The 17,303-nt window shown below is 40.5% G+C and overlaps 1 protein-coding gene across 1 annotated transcript; it reads left to right on the forward strand.

The window, feature by feature from the left end:
* Positions 1-13,953: 13,953 nt before the first annotated feature.
* On the forward strand, positions 13,954-16,857 carry LOC106966082 (olfactory receptor 52P1-like). The gene has a single exon (XM_053202632.1). The coding sequence runs from the start codon at positions 14,451-14,453 to the stop codon at positions 15,396-15,398; it is 948 nt and encodes a 315-aa protein (XP_053058607.1). The 5' UTR covers positions 13,954-14,450; the 3' UTR covers positions 15,399-16,857.
* Positions 16,858-17,303: the final 446 nt, after the last annotated feature.

Genomic DNA, 17,303 nt, shown 5'->3' on the forward strand with positions numbered 1-17,303 from the left:
TTGGTTAACTAGATCATCAAAAATCCTCTTATTAGAAACTTCTCCAAATCTAATGTGTATCTGCATTTTCTCTAAGATAGCATTGGAATGGGCAGTGTGGAAGCCCCATGACAAAACAGGGCTGTGCTTTTTTAGATTTATTGCCACTGTATTTATGGAACCTATAGAGGGACTTGCTAAATATTTCTTGAATAGTTGGATATCCTCCTATGCATGTTGTCACCTGTGCCCTAAGTTAATGTACTTCTCCAATTTCAAATAGGTTTCTCCCTTCCCTGAGCGCCCCTGTCTCTCTTCCTGTGTGTTCTTGCCACCTGTCTCTGGTCTTCCAGTTTATTTTCCCACACACCTCAACCTCACAGATAGCGTATTCTGTTTAAAATGCCTAATAATCCATCAACCTTCCCTCTTTCCAGGTTTAACTGAAATATACCTCTAATTCTGTTCACAATCCTACTCTGCTTATCCAGTCTCCTTCTGCCCCAGCACCCTTAACCTGCTTGGCATGAGTGTTTGGTCCAGTCTGTACATGTCATTGTCCTATGCTTCCTGTTTTCATAGTCAAGACATCAGCAAATAACAAAAGGAAGCCTGTTTCACTTATTTCTTTGTCTCCCCCAAAAGTGTGTGTGGCTCCATACCTAGAGTATTCAGTCAGTGCTATAAACTATTTGGTAGACTACACCTTTAACCTGAGAGGACTTTCAAGTGTAGAATTGAGAATCTGAGTCCCCAGGTGATCACGGAGGAAGTCAGTAGCAGAGCTAGGACTAAATTTCATAACTTCTGACTCCTGTGCCAAGATTCCATTTACAGGACCATGCTGCAAAGATATAGCTAGTTGTTGCTAAAACCTTTCTTTTTTTTTTTTTTTTAAATGTTTATTCATTTTGAGAAAAAGTGTGCATGAGATGGGGAGAGGGGGAAAGAGAATCCCAGGCAGGCTCCACACTGTCAGCACAGAGCCCAATGCAGAGCTCAATCTCACAAACCTCGAGATCATGACCTGAGAGAAACCAAGAGTCAGATGCCTAACTGATTGAACCACCCAGGCACCCCATTGCTAAAACCTTTAATAAGTATAACTGGCCTGTCCCTTCGATATCCTTATTTCAGATTTTTCCTTTTGTCCCAGGACTATTACAGCAGCCAGGACTGTGTTGAGGCCAGAATATGAAGTAGGAGGAAAGAAGGTAGCACTAATGAGAGATTAACTAACCTGGTCTGGGTTGGTTAGTTAAGACTTTCTTGAGGTGGTCAGTAATACACAATACAGGAGCACAGGCCTTGGAGGCAGAAAAAGATTTCTTCTAACGCTGGCAAAAGAGGATCTGAAGCTTATAGAAGATAAAGTCTTGATGAGAATAGAAAGCAGGTCCTCTGTTAGATAGACAAACATTGGATGAGAAGGCTAGAAGACAAGAATCAGGAGGTCAGACAATTCCTGAGATAAGGATAAACTGTTTGAGCATGAGAGGCATTGAGAAATGAGCTCTGCCCTATGAACTCCATGGCTCCCCACCTACACACACACACGCACACACACACACACACACCCCTAGCCTATTCCCTTCAAACATTAAACAACTCCTTCTAGAGGTTCTCGACTCAGCCTTTGGGTATTCCCTCTACTCATTACTATTTTCAGTCTGATTTCTGCTATTATCCTGGTTATTCTAGTTTTCTCTGCTAGCCCAGCTCACATGGCCTCTTTCCTTGACCTATGACCCCCAGGTACCCTGTTCCAGCCCTCTAGTAGCCAGATGACTCAGCAGAAGCTTGTCTCCCTGGTCTGCTTGCCCCTCATCCCACTTGTGCCACCTCCCTTATATGCTTGGTCTTTCCTACCACCATGGGCCCTATGTGCTCTCACCCCTCAGCATGAGGCTCAATTCATTTTCTGTAGGCTTCAGGAAAAGCTGATGCCAATTTGACAATAAATTTCATATTTTTAAAAAAACTGATGCAGTTTTCCTTGTGAGAGAAGGCTGGAAAAGACCGTTGGAAAGGAGAGGTCTGGCTATATTCTCATAATAAGCTACTCTTGTCCCAAAAGAAAAAGAAAGAGCAGGTCTGATCCCTGAGGAACATCCTGAAAACGACCCATGATGGGCCTGGTGTCTTCTCTGGAGGTGACTTTAGAGACCTCTGTCCCAGTTTCCAGTCTTCTGGGATTCCTGTCCCTGGCTTCCTACAGATCCTACTCCCTCACCATTCTCTGGCATTCAGTGCCTCCCTTGAGGCAGAGTGTAGTCTGGTTTTGACAATTATTGTGCCTCTCTCCACCCTCTCTTCCCTGCAGTGCCTTCCTTCCCTGCAGTGCCTGCTGAGAAATAAAGCCTCCTCAGAATATGCAAATAGATGCCTGCTGTGTGCTTTGGATTGTGATTTAGAAAGGTGGGGTTCAGTTATAACTAGGTCAACGTTATCTGTTTATTTGGTTTGGAGTCTTGATGTTTTGTTTCATTTTGTGGACAGAGCTGTGAGTTGAGGTTATGAATGGGAGATTAGGTTTAAATCCCAGTTTGTGACTTTGATGAGGCACTTAACCTCTCTGTTTCTTGGATTGTTTCCTTACTATTCTATGGGGACAATAATCCTAACCCTGCCCATCTCTCACCATTTGGGAAGGATCCAATGAGATCACTGAGCTGTAATAATCCATGTTATTATTCAATAACTATCAACCATTAATAACAATACCAAAAGGGATATTTTTCCTCCCATGACTAGTCTCAGCATCTGCTTTTTGCCATAGTCCTGAGAGGGGAAGTTGATTTTCACAGGGACTCCTCTGTCATTTAACCTGAATTCTCCATGAAACATCCCAACAGTTCCTACTGACACTGTATACTTCTGGCTTCCCCTCTCATCCCACAGAAACATCCAGATTTTGTATTAGATGTCCTAAGCCTTATCCTTCATGAACAAGCACTCACCCCTCCACCTAGAATCTCCAGAACACATTGGGTTGAGGTGAGCCTTCTCCAACAGGGCTTATATTGAAGTCTGAGTTAGGCTGAGGAGATGGACTATGTAGAGTTGGTGAACCTGACTTGAGGTTCACAAGCTGATACTGGGAGCAGTCAGGGAAGGATATGCCCAGGTTGAATTTGGGAATGATCATAATTTTATGTTTAATTTTTTGAGAAATTGCCATGCCATTTTCCACACCAGCTGTACCATTTTGCATTCCCAACAAAAAGGTACAAACTTCCTATTTAAACACCTCATTAACACTTAGTATTGTCTGGGTTTTTTTTATAATAGCCATCATAATGGATATGAAATAGTAGCTCTTGGTGTTTTTGTTTGCTTTTCCCTAATGATTAGTGATGTTGAGCATCTTTTCTTGAGCTAATTGGCCATTTGTTTTTGTTTTTTTAATGTTTGTTTATTTTTAAGAGACGGAGTGTGAGCGGGGAAGGGGCAGAGAAAGAGAAGGAGATGCAGAATCCAAAGCAGGGTCCAGGCTCTAAGCTGTCAGCACAGAGCCTGATGTGGGGCTCAAACCCACCAGCCGTGAGATCGCGACCTGAGCCAAAGTTGGACGCTTCACTGACTGAACTACCCAGGTGCCCTGCTAATTGGCCATTTGTATAATTAGCTAAATGGCTAATTGACCATTTGTATATCTTTTTTGTAGAAGTGTCTATCCAAGTCCTTTGCCCATTTTGAATTGCATTTTTTTTTTGTTGCATTGTAGGAATTCTTTATATATTCTAGATATTAATCACTTATCATATATGACTTGCAAATACTTTCTCCCACTCTATAGGCTCTCTTTTCACTCTCTTGGTAGTGTCCTTTGAACAAAAAATTTTCATTTTCATGAAGTTCAATTTATTTTTCTTACCTGTATTTTAGGTGTCCTATTCATTGCCAAATCCAATGTCATGAAGCTTTTTACCCATGTTTTCTTCTAGAAGTTTATAATTTTACAGCTTCTGTTTAGGTTTTTGATCCACTTGAGTTAATTTTTGAATAAGATATAAGGTGAGAGTTCAACTTTATTCTTTTGCATATAGGTGTCTAGAATTTCCAGCATCATTTATTGAAAACACCAATAATCAATTTTCCATCTTTATTGAGGTATCTTTGACAAAAATTGTATGTTTAGGGTGTCACAATTTGATGTTTTGATATACATCTACACCGTAAAATCCTCACAATCTAGTAACATTGTTATCATTTTTATGGTAAAAACACTTAAGATCTACTATCTTAGCAAATTTCAAGTATATGATACAGTATTGTTAACTATCAGTAATCAATTCTTAAACCCTATGTTATTCAACACTCTGGTAGCATTTGGCAGAGATGTGCACTCTCTACTTCCTGATTTCCTAAACACTCTGAAGGTTTTCTTCCTACTTCATTGTGTCACTTTCTGAGTATCTTTTACTGTCTAGTTCCTCTTTTGCCAGCTTCTGATGTTGAGGTCTCTTCTCTCTACTCATTCCTTAGGTGATTTTTATCATTTCTCATGCCTCTAACTGTTCTTTCATGCCTCCCAAATGTACATCTCTAATTCAGATAGTTCCCCTGGACTTCAAATTTGGTAAATATAACGTGATTACCTGACAGCTATTCTTGAAGGTCTAACATATATTTCCAAGCTTACATATTTAAAACAGAATTCTGATTCCTTTCTACCTCTACTCTTTAAACGTACTTTAATCTCAGTGTTTCCCATTGTACTGAAGCCCTTCCATCCATCCATCCATCCAATTGGAAGGCTAGAAGTCTCCAACCTAAAGCCCATCATATCCTCATAACCCTGCATTCAGTGAGTCAATCAACAAATTCTATTTGCTGCATCTTCAAAGCATGTCCCAAGTGTAATCACATTTCATTGACTCTGCTGCTTCTACCCTGGTTAAATCACCATCATTTCATTCTTTGGCTATAACAATAATTTTTGAACTAGTTTTCCTCTTTCATCCTTATTTCCCTTATGTAGAATCCAATATAGACCTTTTATTTTTATTTTTTTTTTATTTTAGAGAGCACGAGTCGGGGAGAGGAGCAGAGGGAGGGAGACAAAGAATCTTAAGCAGGCTCCATGCTCAGCGTGGAGCCCAACACAGGGCTCGATCCCACGACCCTGGGATTATGAACTGAGCCGAAATCAAGAGTCAGATGTTCAACTGACTGAGTCACATAGCCACCCCAGTGTAGACCTTTTAAAACGTAAGTCACAGGGGCGCCTGGGTGGTGCAGTCGGTTAAGCGTCCGACTTCAGCCAGGTCACGATCTCGCGGTCCGTGAGTTTGAGCCCCGCATCGGGCTCTGGGCTGATGGCTCAGAGCCTGGAGCCTGTTTCTGATTCTGTGCCTCCCTCTCTCTCTGCCCCTCCCCCTTTCATGCTCTGTCTCTCTCTGTCCCAAAAATAAATAAACGTTGGAAAAAAAAAATTAAAACGTAAGTCACAGCATAACAGAATCCTGTTCTAAATCTTCAAATAGATTTCTACCACACTTTACACAAATTCCAGTTTTCACCATGGCTTACAAGTCCTTTTATTACCTGGACCTTGGCTACCTCTCAAATGCATCTTCTTTCTTCTTAGTCACTCCACTCAACCAAGGGGCCTGGTGTTATCCCTCAAATTCACCACATTTCAGACCTCAAAGTGTGTCCATCTGCTGTTCTTCCTGGAGCACTGTCCTTCTTACAGCTTCATGCCTTGCTCACTGATGTTCTCAAGATCCCTACTCAAATGTCACTTCAGAAAATTCTACCATGACTACTCTAAAACTATGCTCCTTGTCACTTTCTATCTTCCTGTTTTATTTTAATTAGCACTTTTCAATGCCAATTTTTACATGTTGACCGTTTTAATGAAAGTCTCCCTTACTAGCTTAGAATTTCTATCAGAACAAGGACTTTGTCTTCTTCGTTCACCACTACATTCCTAGTACTTAGAGAAATGTTGACACATAATAGAAGCTTTATAATATTCTGTAGAATAAATCTCATTAGTTGAATAAAGATCCACCCAATGCTATCCCAAGTTAACAGTGAATAACCATGCCTATCCATGAGCTCCATCAAGATAATGGAGATCCCTTCAATAAGGAGATAAGTCTAAAAGTAGCTTAATTAGTAGTATGTCAGTCTTTTCCACCAAAGAGTAAAAAGAACAGAATTTTAATTATAACTAAACCATCATTCTCCTCCAAACAAGAGGAATATCTTTAATTCCAAAAGGATAAAAGAAGGAAAAATATCCCGCATGCAGCTTTTATGATTGACCTCTCATAATTTTCGGCTATTAACAATTTCACTTAATAGACGGTCTTCATTACCCTAGAGATAAAGGGTAGCAACAAAGAACACAAAGCTTTATTTTGAGTGTAGCCCCAAACCCATTAGTTTAAAACTGTCAGTGTTTTATGCTTTTAAGAAACTGTATAAATTGCACATGTTTGTGTAAGTTCATTTTCAAATGTGTGAACACAAATGTCTATTGTCTATGAGGAAAGTTCACACTGAGCTTCAAGTGAATTGTACAATTGAGCTCTAAGCTAAGCAGCAGCCTCTGCCAAGCTAGCCATTTTGGTATGTGGTCCTAAATTTCATACAGGAGCAAATAATTTTTTGTTTTCCCAGGGGGAGAAAGCTCTGTTCACAGAGTGCAGACCAGTAATGATTTTTTTTTCTTGTTGACTTTGCTTTTCTGTTTTAAACAAAAGAATCAGGCTGTGATTTTTAACTTCTTTTGTTAAACCTGTGTAAAAGACCTAATAACCTGTGTCTTTAAAGCCCCGCCTTATTTTTGCTCCAGATACCATTAAGATCTTTTTCCACTCAGCAATTTCTCCTTGTTTTTGTTTGTTTGTTTGTTTGTTTTGTTTCTTTGGGTTTTTTTTTTTAAGAGAGAAAGGGAGCGAGTGGGGAGGAGGAGGTAGAGGGAGAGAATGAGAGAGGAGAAAAAAAAAAAGTCTCAAGCAGGCTCCACGCAGTACCACAGAGCCTGACGCAGGGCTCCATTCCACAACCCTGGGATCATGACCTGGGCCAGAATCAAGAGTCAGAGGCTCAATGGACTGAGCCCACTCAGGTGCCCCCAATTTCTCCTTTCTAAAGCAGTAATGGTATTTCAGTGTTTGTATTCCCAGAGAACTCCTTGGAATTAATGTGGTTAACTTCTTCTGTCTTTTAGTAATTTAGTGTCTTTCAAAACTATATTAAATACAACATAGCCTCAGAGAAGTTACTCAAATTGGTGAATAAATCTTTTGAGTACATTCTCCATTAAAATTTAATAGCTAGCACTAGGGATTCTTATGATGGAATTATCTTGTATCTTGAGTGTGATGGTGGTCACACAAATCTACACATGTAATAAGTGAATAAAACTAAATATAAACACATACACATACAAACAAATGAATCCTTTTAAGACTGATGAATCTAAATAAGGCTAATGATCAATGTCAATTTTCTGGTTATGATATTATATTACAGTTATGCAAGATGTCACCATTGGGGGAAACGGGGGAAGGATATATGGATCTCTCTGTATTATTTCCTATGACTACACATGAACATAAAGTTACCTCAAAATAAAAAGTTTCAAAAAGTAAAAAAAAAAAAAAAATGGAGATCCTTGGCTTGGCTCTGAGCACTGTGGTGCTGGCAGAAAATTTAAGAGTCCTCTCATTTATCTGCTATTGCCACTTATTCCCTCTATTAGAATCAGATGTGTCTCTGGAAGAACTAAATGGGGGAATGGCCAAACCTTAGAATCCCTGAAACTGAATTCTTGAAGTATGAATATCCTGTGAGCTACCCAGGGAATCTATGCTCAGAGAACAAAGTCTGCACCTTCCTTTCTATCACCTGGGCCATGCCATCTCCCACTAGCTCTTCCCTTCACCATCTTCACCATCTGCATTTAAAGCTCCTTAAAACAGGAATCTTTTCTGTCTCTCTGTCTCTCTGTCTCTCTGTCTCTCTGTCTCTCTGTCTCTCTGTCTCTCTGTCTCTCTGTCTCTCTCTGTCTCTCTGTCTCTCTCTGTCTCTCTCTGTCTCTCTCTGTCTCTCTCTGTCTCTCTCTGTCTCTCTCTGTCTCTCTCTCTCTGTGTTTGTTTCCTATAAAGGAATGTATTTGTAAATCATTCATATAATTAAAACTTAAAATAGGATTAAAGGACAAGTCATGTAATAGAATTATCTTAGATCAGTATTATCATACTTCTTAAAATACTAGAATCTCTCAAATCAAATTTTATATAAAACACTGTGGTAAACACCTGTTGTTTCTCTTCTTTGGTATAGAATTCAAAAATAAGATAGCTTGCTTCCTGGGAACCACCTTCTTTTCACATTTTTTTTGGAGTAAACACTTGTATTTACAAGAAAATATTTAAGAATTTCACATATTTACTTCATATAACCCTCCTAACCATCCTATGTTCTATCACCATAAATTTTCCCAGGTTTATCACTTTCTTTTTTCCAGTTATTTTATTTTTTTACCCCTTTTTAAAAAGTTTTTACTTTAATTACAGTTAATATACAGTATTATATTTCAGGTGTACAATATAATTATTCAACAATTCTATGCATCACCCAGTGGTCATCATGATAAATGTACTCCTTAAACTCCATCATCTACTTCACCCATCATTCCACCCACCTCCCCTCTGGTAACCATCAGTTCTCTGTAGTTAAGAGTCTGTTTCTTAGTTTGTCTTTCTCATTTTTTTCCCTTTGCTCATTTTATTTCTTGAATACCACATATGAGTGAAATAATATGGTATTTGTCTTTCTCTGACTTATTTTGCTTAGCATTATACTATCTAGCTCCTTCCATATTGTTGCAAATGGCAAGAATTCATTTTTTATGGCTGAATAACATGTGTGTGTGTGTGTGTGTGTGTGTGTGTGTGTGTGTGATGATATATATATCCCCATTTTTACAGATGGGGAACAAGAGGCCAAGAGCTGTAACTTGACTAAGGTCACACCAACAAGATTTAAAGTGACCCTATCACACAAACAGCATATAACATATATATAATATAATATATATATATAATCTCCACACTAAAATGTTCAGCCATAAAAATGAAATCTTGCCACATATATATATATAATCTCACATCTTTATCCATTAATCAGACACTTGGGCTGCTTCCATATATATTGTAATGATGGTATAAATAGAGTGCGTGTACCCCCTTGAATTAGTGTTCTTCTATAGGTAAATACCCAGTAGTGCAATTGCTGGATCATAAGGTAGTTCTATCTTTAACTTTTTGAGAAACCTCCATACTGTTTTCCACTGTGGCTGCATTAGTTTGCATTCCTTCCAATGGAACAAGAGAGTTCTTTTTTCTCCATATCCTCACCAACACCTGTTGTTCCTTGTATGTGGATTTTTAGCCATTCTGACAGGCTTGAGGTGATATCTTTTATAGTTTTGATTTGCATTTGCAGGTATCTTTTCAATTTTTTGTATCTCTAAGACCCTGTCAGATAAATATTGAGTCCTCAATAGGTTTGTTGCCTTATTGCCTGAAATCAAGCTTCATGTCTGTCTGCCTAGCCTACATTTAACTAGAATACTATCTGCTCATAAAACAACATTCTCCCTATACCTAACGCCATTATGATCTTCTTTTAAGTACTATCAAAGAGCTTAATTCACCCTGGCCTCTGCCTTCACAAAGCCTATTGAGTAGGAAGATGACTGAAAGATGATAATTTAATGATAGCAAAGCCTCAACAGATTGTTGTTACCATGTCACATAAACTGTATTAAGCACCTTCCGTGTAATATGATAGCTCTCCCCATTTTTACAGATGGGGAACAAGAGGCTAAGAGCTGTTACTTGACTAAGGTCATACCAACAAGATTTAAAGTGACCATATCACACAAACGGCATTTGATAAGATGGTGTATGGATGAGAGGAGAGAAAGGACACTTACTATGGCTCAGAGTATCTCTGATTTGCATTACTCTGATGAGTGATTGTGAGCATCTTTCCATGTGTCTGACCATCTGTATTTCTTTAAAAAAAATGCCTACTCAGGTCTTCTGCCCATTTTTAATTCAATTTTTTGTGTGTCATATAAGTTCTTTGTATATTTTGAATACTAACCACTTATTTTCTATTCAGTAGGTTGCCTTTTTGTTTTGATGATGATTTCTTTTGCTGTACAAAAGATTTTTATTTTGATGTAGTCTCAATATTTTATTTTTCTTTTGTTTCCCTTGCTTAGGAGACACACCTATAAAAATATATCTATGACCAGTAGGAATTTCTATTGACTTAAAGAATAAGAAGTAATTTCTGCCTGTGTTCTCTTCTGGGATTTTTATAGTTTCAGGTGTCACTTTAAATGTTTAGTCCATTTTGATTTTTTTGATCTGGTGTTAGAAAGTGATCTAATTTCATTCTTTTGCATGTAGCTGTCGAGTTTTTCCAACACAATTTATTGAAGAGACTGTCTTTTCCCCATTCCATATAGTCTTCTTTATGGATTAATTGACCATATAAACATGAGTTTATTTCTAGGCTCTCTGCTCTGTTGGGATGGGCAAAATGGGTGCAGGGGAGTGGGAGATTCAGGCTTCCCACTATAAAATGAGTAAGACACAGGAATAAAGTAGAGCATAGGATATATAGTCAATGATATTGTAATAGTGTTGCATGGTGACAGATGATAGCTACACTTGTGAGCATAGCATAACATATAGAGTTGAATCACTGTACACCTGAAACTAATGTAACATTGTGTGTCAACTATAATCAAATGTACTTTTTTTAAGTTTACTCATCTTGAGAGTGAGCATGTGTGAGCAGGGGAGAGGGGTAGAGAGAGGGGGAAAGAGAATTCCAAGCAGGGTCCATGCTGTCAGTGCAGAGCCCAACATAAGGCATGATAGTGAGATCATGACCTGAGCTGAAATCAAGAATTGGCCATTTTACCAACTAAGCCACCTAGGCACCCCTAAAAATTTTTTTAACTAAACTTTGAACTAGGCTGCACTGACTGCCAGAAAATGCCCATTATCTCTTGTCTGCCATATTTTTACACATGCTTTTTTTTCTCTCCTTCATGTGCACCTTCCTCTAAGTCCACTTTCTATTTCTGAATCTTTGACTAAGTTGTACAGCACTAACCCCCTTTCTGCTAAATGAACTTGTGTCTTTTTTATATCTATATATCTCTTGTTGAACTATAATCTTTTATGTCTGCCGATCCCAAACTGGACTGTGAACAAGGGTGTGATCCTTCAACTCTCTGCTCTAACATCTAGCATAGTTCTTTGCATATGGTAGATGCTCGGTCAATGATCATTGAATTAGATAAAATAATAAAATTAAAATTTTTACCAGGTGCTTGGCATAGACCAGGCAAAATGATAAATGCCTTCCATATACCATCTCATTCATTGCCTACCCCTTTTACAGATGAAAAACTAACATTCAGAGAAGCTAAAAAGCATTGAGAAGCAAATATTTGGGACATGTGGAAGGGGCCAAGAGAAAAAGCAAAATCAGCAAATTTTCTAAACAGAATTCCTATGCCAGAAAGCCTTTAGGATTATTTGTGTTCAGGGTTCTGTATGCCTACTCCCTTCCTATCTACTCTGAACTCTCAGTGTAAATTTTCTCCATTATCCTACTCTTTTGGTTGGGTAGGGTAAGAAAAGACCCAAACATCCTAGCTTCAATTTTCTGCCTCTTTCCAGCATCCCAGAGGTGTTTTTAGTGCCTTTATCCCCAGGGAATTTTTAATCTCAGTTAGGGCCTTAATAACAGGATAAATATTCCAGCCTTTTTGCTCCACACTCTCTAATCCCTGCAGGACCTGAGACTTTACTACCACTCCCTGTCCCAGGCCTGGTAAGTCTATCTCTGTATGTCACCCTACAGTAAGCACACTACAAACAGGCCAAAGACCTGGAGAACACGAAGATAATTTTCTCACTGAGGTAGTCTCCACTTCAGATAAAAAGGACTTACAAATGAATCACACTTCTTTACCATTGCTATATGCCATGTAGTGCTCTTCAGATGAATGTCTCCCATAAGGATTCCTCACAGTAGCCTCTGAAGTAGGAATGAACTCTCCAGGTCACAGAATCTGAAGCAGGTTGACAAGAGGTTAGGTGACTTGACTGTGATCACATAGCTGGTGAGTTAGCAGAGCTGAGATTTGAAAAGGGCTGCTCTTACTCTTCCACTAACAAAAGTTGAATCCTGGGCAGGTGGCTTCCAGATGCTCATAAACACTTTCAGTGATGAATAGTGTGTTCCTTTCTTCATGAGACAGCTTTGTTCCTGGACATTTTTCATGAGCTCTAACTCAAATATTAGTGAGAAGGACAGGAACTGATGACCCCAAGGCCTTCACCTTGATCTCTCTTAGAATCTTGGCATACTGTGCTCCACATGTTTTTCCAACTTCATTTTCCCTATCTGTGCAAATGGGGCCGAGGCAAGGGGGGCATGCAGTCATTGTGCTGTGTAACTACAAGGATAGAGTAAACATTCTTTGAGAGGCAGCTCAGAGGCTGAGGAAACTTGATTCAATTATTAAAAGACTGGAAGAAAAGGTGGGGTGGAAAAGTGAAGAAAGCGAGTCTTTGACATTTATGTCTAGATTATTCAGCTCTCAATTTTCTCCACACCAAAGAAAGGGCATTGAAGTATGGACACTCTAAAAACAATGTCTTATCTCAATGTACGTACCATGTCTGAGTACAGCCTTGTTCATGCATTTTATACAGCAACATATACAGACAGAGTCACATGCTGCACTAAATACATGGTGTGCTCAGAATGGAACAGCTTTACATATACCATTTTACAAGGACTCCCCACCCCCCACCCAGATTTCTCTCTGTCCCTGACCCTTCATCTACCACCAAAACTGAAATACCATCTGAGTATTCTGGGTCCTAAGCTCTCTGGTAGAAACTCAGGAAGGGAAATAGCACAGAAGGAAAATTTTAAATGCATGGAAGAAGGGATGATAAGACATAAAGGGACAAGATGTTTGTCTCCATATCACAGTAACAGCCACATTGGGCACTGAGATGGCATCCTGGTCCAGGGTTCCTTCCCCCAGACCACATGAGAAGACCTTATCCTTTGCCTTCTTGCCTCTTTCTTCCTGGGTATGGATAGCTGATGGAAGGGATTGCAAGGAGTACTGCAGCTTAAGGTTAGGGATATAGATGGACTTGTCTCCAGAGGGCTCAAGCAGTTCCACCCTCTCTGTTCCCACTAGCAGCCAGAACACAGTCACATCCCATCATATTAGAAACCAGTGTGAGAAAGGTACTGTTCCCTCCCGAATATCTCCTGTGTTTATTCCTGTGTCTTGTTCTCAACTTTCCTTTTCATCCTCTTCCCTCCCTCTACTATCCCCTTCCTGACTTTTTAATCAAATTCTTTCTCAAACTCTCAATTACTGGCTGGCTAGTGGATCAGAGAATAGTGAGAAGGTACTTTTAGGTAAGGGAAGATCAGGGAATATAGAAAGTGTGGGTAATAGGCAAAGAGATGGGGTGGACATGTGTAGAAGCTCCATGCCATAATCTGACCAAGCTGGTCTCCGTATTTGCTTACAGTTAACAATTGTGTTCCCAGTGATTAAAATTTACTTCTCATACCCTCTTCATGTACCTTTGATTTTTTATAAGACTGTGTTTTCATTCCTCAGTAACTTTATCAGATCACCTATTATAGCCAAATTAACTTGACATCTACCACTGACCAATTCTGCATGATCTCACCTGTTTCACACAGAAACCTACGACAAGCACAGGATTCTAGTATTAACATAAGCCAGGCAATGTTACGGCTTTAGCAGACTACATGAGACTCAGCCTTTCACCGTGTGTTTGTTGTTCTGAGCCTCATCTGTGAATAACCATGGGCTCAGTGGCTTGAAAAAACCCATCCAACAACACCCCCCCCCCACTCTGCTTTCTCTTATCTCTCAGTCTTGATCTTCCCATCTTGAAAAGTAACCACAAATCAAATGTGCCTGACCTTTGATTTTTATATTATTTTATTGTCACATAGGCAGATCAGAAGAAAATAAGAGTACAAGGCAGAATTGGGTTCACAGGCATAGAAGATTCTCCATGGTGAGGATAAGTAACAAGAGTGAGTTCTACAACCATGTCACTCACCCTACAGCCTAGCCTAGACATTGTTGAATCAGACTTAAGTGGAAAGGCTCCTCTGATCCCTGGTAATGATAAATTCACCTCCTGCCATGCATCACTTCCCAATGCTATACAACCTTCTTATCCTGGATGTTTTTTATGAGATCTAACTCAAATTTTTTCTGCTATCCTTTCAGTTTCAGCCACAGAATAAGAATGAATCCCAATGGCTTCATCTGTCCGAGCTTCCTAGGGTTCAGAGCAGGGCAGTAAGGTCTTCTCTACCTATCCTACCTGGACCTGACCATGCATTTCACAAACCACAGCCATCAGAACCCAAACTCTTTTCTGCTCATGGGAATTCCTGGCCTGGAGGCATCCCACTTTTGGATTGCATTTCCCTTCTGCTCCATGTATGCCCTGGCAGTGCTTGGCAACATGGCAGTGCTGCTGGTGGTGCGATCAGAGCCTGCACTGCACCAGCCCATGTACCTGTTCCTATGCATGCTGTCCATCATTGACCTGGTGCTCTGCACTTCTACTGTGCCCAAACTCCTTGCACTTTTTTGGACAAATGCTACTGAGATTGACTTTGGGGCCTGTGCTACTCAGATGTTCTTTATCCATGGCTTTTCAGCTGTTGAATCTGGTATCCTGTTAGCAATGGCCTTTGACCGCTACTTGGCCATCTGCCGGCCACTGCACTATGGGTCATTGTTGCCCCCAGAGGCTGTGGGCAAGCTGGCAGCTGCTGCTGTGTTTCGTGGCTTGGGCCTCATGACCCCACTCACATGCTTATTGGCAAGGCTGAGCTACTGTAGCCGAGTGGTGGCCCACTCCTACTGTGAGCACATGGCTGTGGTAAAGCTGGCTTGTGGGGGTACACGGCCAAACAACATCTATGGCATTACTGCTGCCACGCTAGTTGTGGGCACAGATTCCATCTGCATCACTGTCTCCTATACACTAATCCTCCGGGCTGTGTTAGGCCTCTCCTCCAAAGAGGCAAGAGCTAAGACCTTTGGCACTTGTGGCTCCCACCTGGGTGTCATCCTTCTCTTCTATACACCAGGGCTCTTCTCATTCTACACTCAGCGCTTTGGCCAGCATGTGCCCCGGCACATCCATATCCTCTTGGCTGACCTCTACCTTGTTGTACCACCCATGCTCAACCCCATCATCTATGGCATGAAGACCAAGCAGATCCGGGATGGGGCCCTCCGACTGCTGAAGCAGGGCATTGTTCAGTCTTAAATCTCCAACCCCACCCTAGAACCTTGTCTTCTTCCTTTAGGTTTGGGCAATTGTTGGAGTGGGCCATTGGGAATATGTGGCCACCAGTTAAACTGTGAGCCAGACTGGGGCAATTGGAGGTTCCTCACACCTTCGCCTGTCCCTGGAATATACATTCTACCCGCTATTCCCACCGTGAGAGCTGTTCCATGAACACAGCCTTGAGAGAGTAAGGTATTGTTGAGCCCATCTGGCCAGTATACATGACTGAACCCAGTTAAGGCCTCTCTATAAACTTTTAAGATTTGACAGGTGGGTACTTGGGGTCACTAACACAAATCTCATAAGTAAGTTCCCTTGCTTTTTAAACCTGCCACCTACACATCTGGAGTGGCCTGCCTCTTGCATTGGTCTCCTCTTGTCCTCTGTGTATGAGGGCCAGTTTATGAGCCAATGGTAATGTTTAAGAGACCAGTGGTTCCCAGCATGGTGGAGAGAGAAGCCCACACTCAATAGTATCCTTACTTTGATAAGGAGATAAGTAGCACAAGTCTGAAGGATGAGGAACCATTAGGTATTTCCCATTTGTGATGTAGATATGATTACAAAGCCTAGGGATCCCATGTTTATTGGGAAACATGGTCACCAAGCTGATGATCACCTCCCAGGGAATTCAACACTGCTGTTCTGACAGGACTCCTCCCTTCTAGGAGACCTTGATAAAATAAAAAAGATAAGACTCACAGTCTGACAAGAAGAAATAACCTTCATCCACAGTCAGGTGCTCCTACCCTGATATGGATACATGCATGCCTCCCTCAGTGAACTCTCAGTTTGACAGGAGAAACACACAGAATTAGAGAAACAGAAATGGAGACCTAGCACTCAGCAATGGGCTTTGGGAAAACTGTGCCTGCTGTACAGAAGAATAAGCAACAAGGTATAATGTCAATCTAGGAAGGTTCTCTGGAAGGTGAGAATTTTCATCTTTTTTACTGAGTATACACTATGTTAAACTCTAGGTATGGACATGATACGGTCAAAAGTGCTCATGGAGACTTTTCACTGTTGGAGGAGACCTACATATAGGAGACAACAGCAAAACCAAATAAGTTAAGCCAAATTAAATGAATATTAGGATAAGCACAGAGACAATGGGTACTGAGTAAGGACATCTAACTTGTTCAGGGGAAAAGAGGTCTTAGGACCCACCTCATCTCATTCCACTTCTGTCCAAATAGGAAAGGCTGCTTTCTCAGAAGCTTTCAACCACACCTGAGTGTGAGGTGTGGGAACAAAGTCTCATACTTGATGACTCAAGTCTGATATCCTTAGTCTTTTCTTCTAGTCCGTGGGGTGGCCATGTGGAGCTGCCACCAAGCCTCAAAGGTCCAGGGAAAAGACCAAACCCCTTCTTTAGAGATGAAATAGAGAAAACATTCCAATTTGACCTCCCAAGCAGGTTTTTAAAAATGAAAGTGATGGCTGTGATTTAGAAGGTCCATTAGGATCCAGAGTTCTCACTCTCTTGTTCTGACATCTGTGCTCAGACTCTACAGGCAGATTGATAGGTATTTAATAGGTATTTGGCTCCAGGGTAAAGCATTTTAGTAAGCTAGGAAAGAGCTTACAAAGGAGAAGGACACTAGCAGGCTCAAGAAGACCTAGGTCATCAGAACTTCATCTAGTTAGAGCAGTGGATTAGTTTAACACTCTTCAGTGCCTCAGGAGGATGTACGTTGTCTTATTACAGTCCCATAGCCATCTGATGAGCACATAACTACCCCCCCCCTTTATAGAGTCAGAAGATTAGGAAGGTAATAACTTGTCCAAGAAATCAAATATCAGAGCCAGGGTTAAATCTCTTTAATTCTAAATTCTGTGGTTTTTACTCTTTACCAGGTGAGTTCCTATAAATCTACACCC

Source organism: Acinonyx jubatus, chromosome D1, assembly GCF_027475565.1.
Source record: "Acinonyx jubatus isolate Ajub_Pintada_27869175 chromosome D1, VMU_Ajub_asm_v1.0, whole genome shotgun sequence".
In the NCBI taxonomy this organism is placed as follows: Eukaryota; Metazoa; Chordata; class Mammalia; order Carnivora; family Felidae; genus Acinonyx; species Acinonyx jubatus.

Coding starts and splice junctions, on each gene's coding strand:
- LOC106966082 (XM_053202632.1), top strand. CDS start 14,451: ATGCATTTCACAAACCACAGCCATCAGAACCCAAACTCTTTTCTGCTC.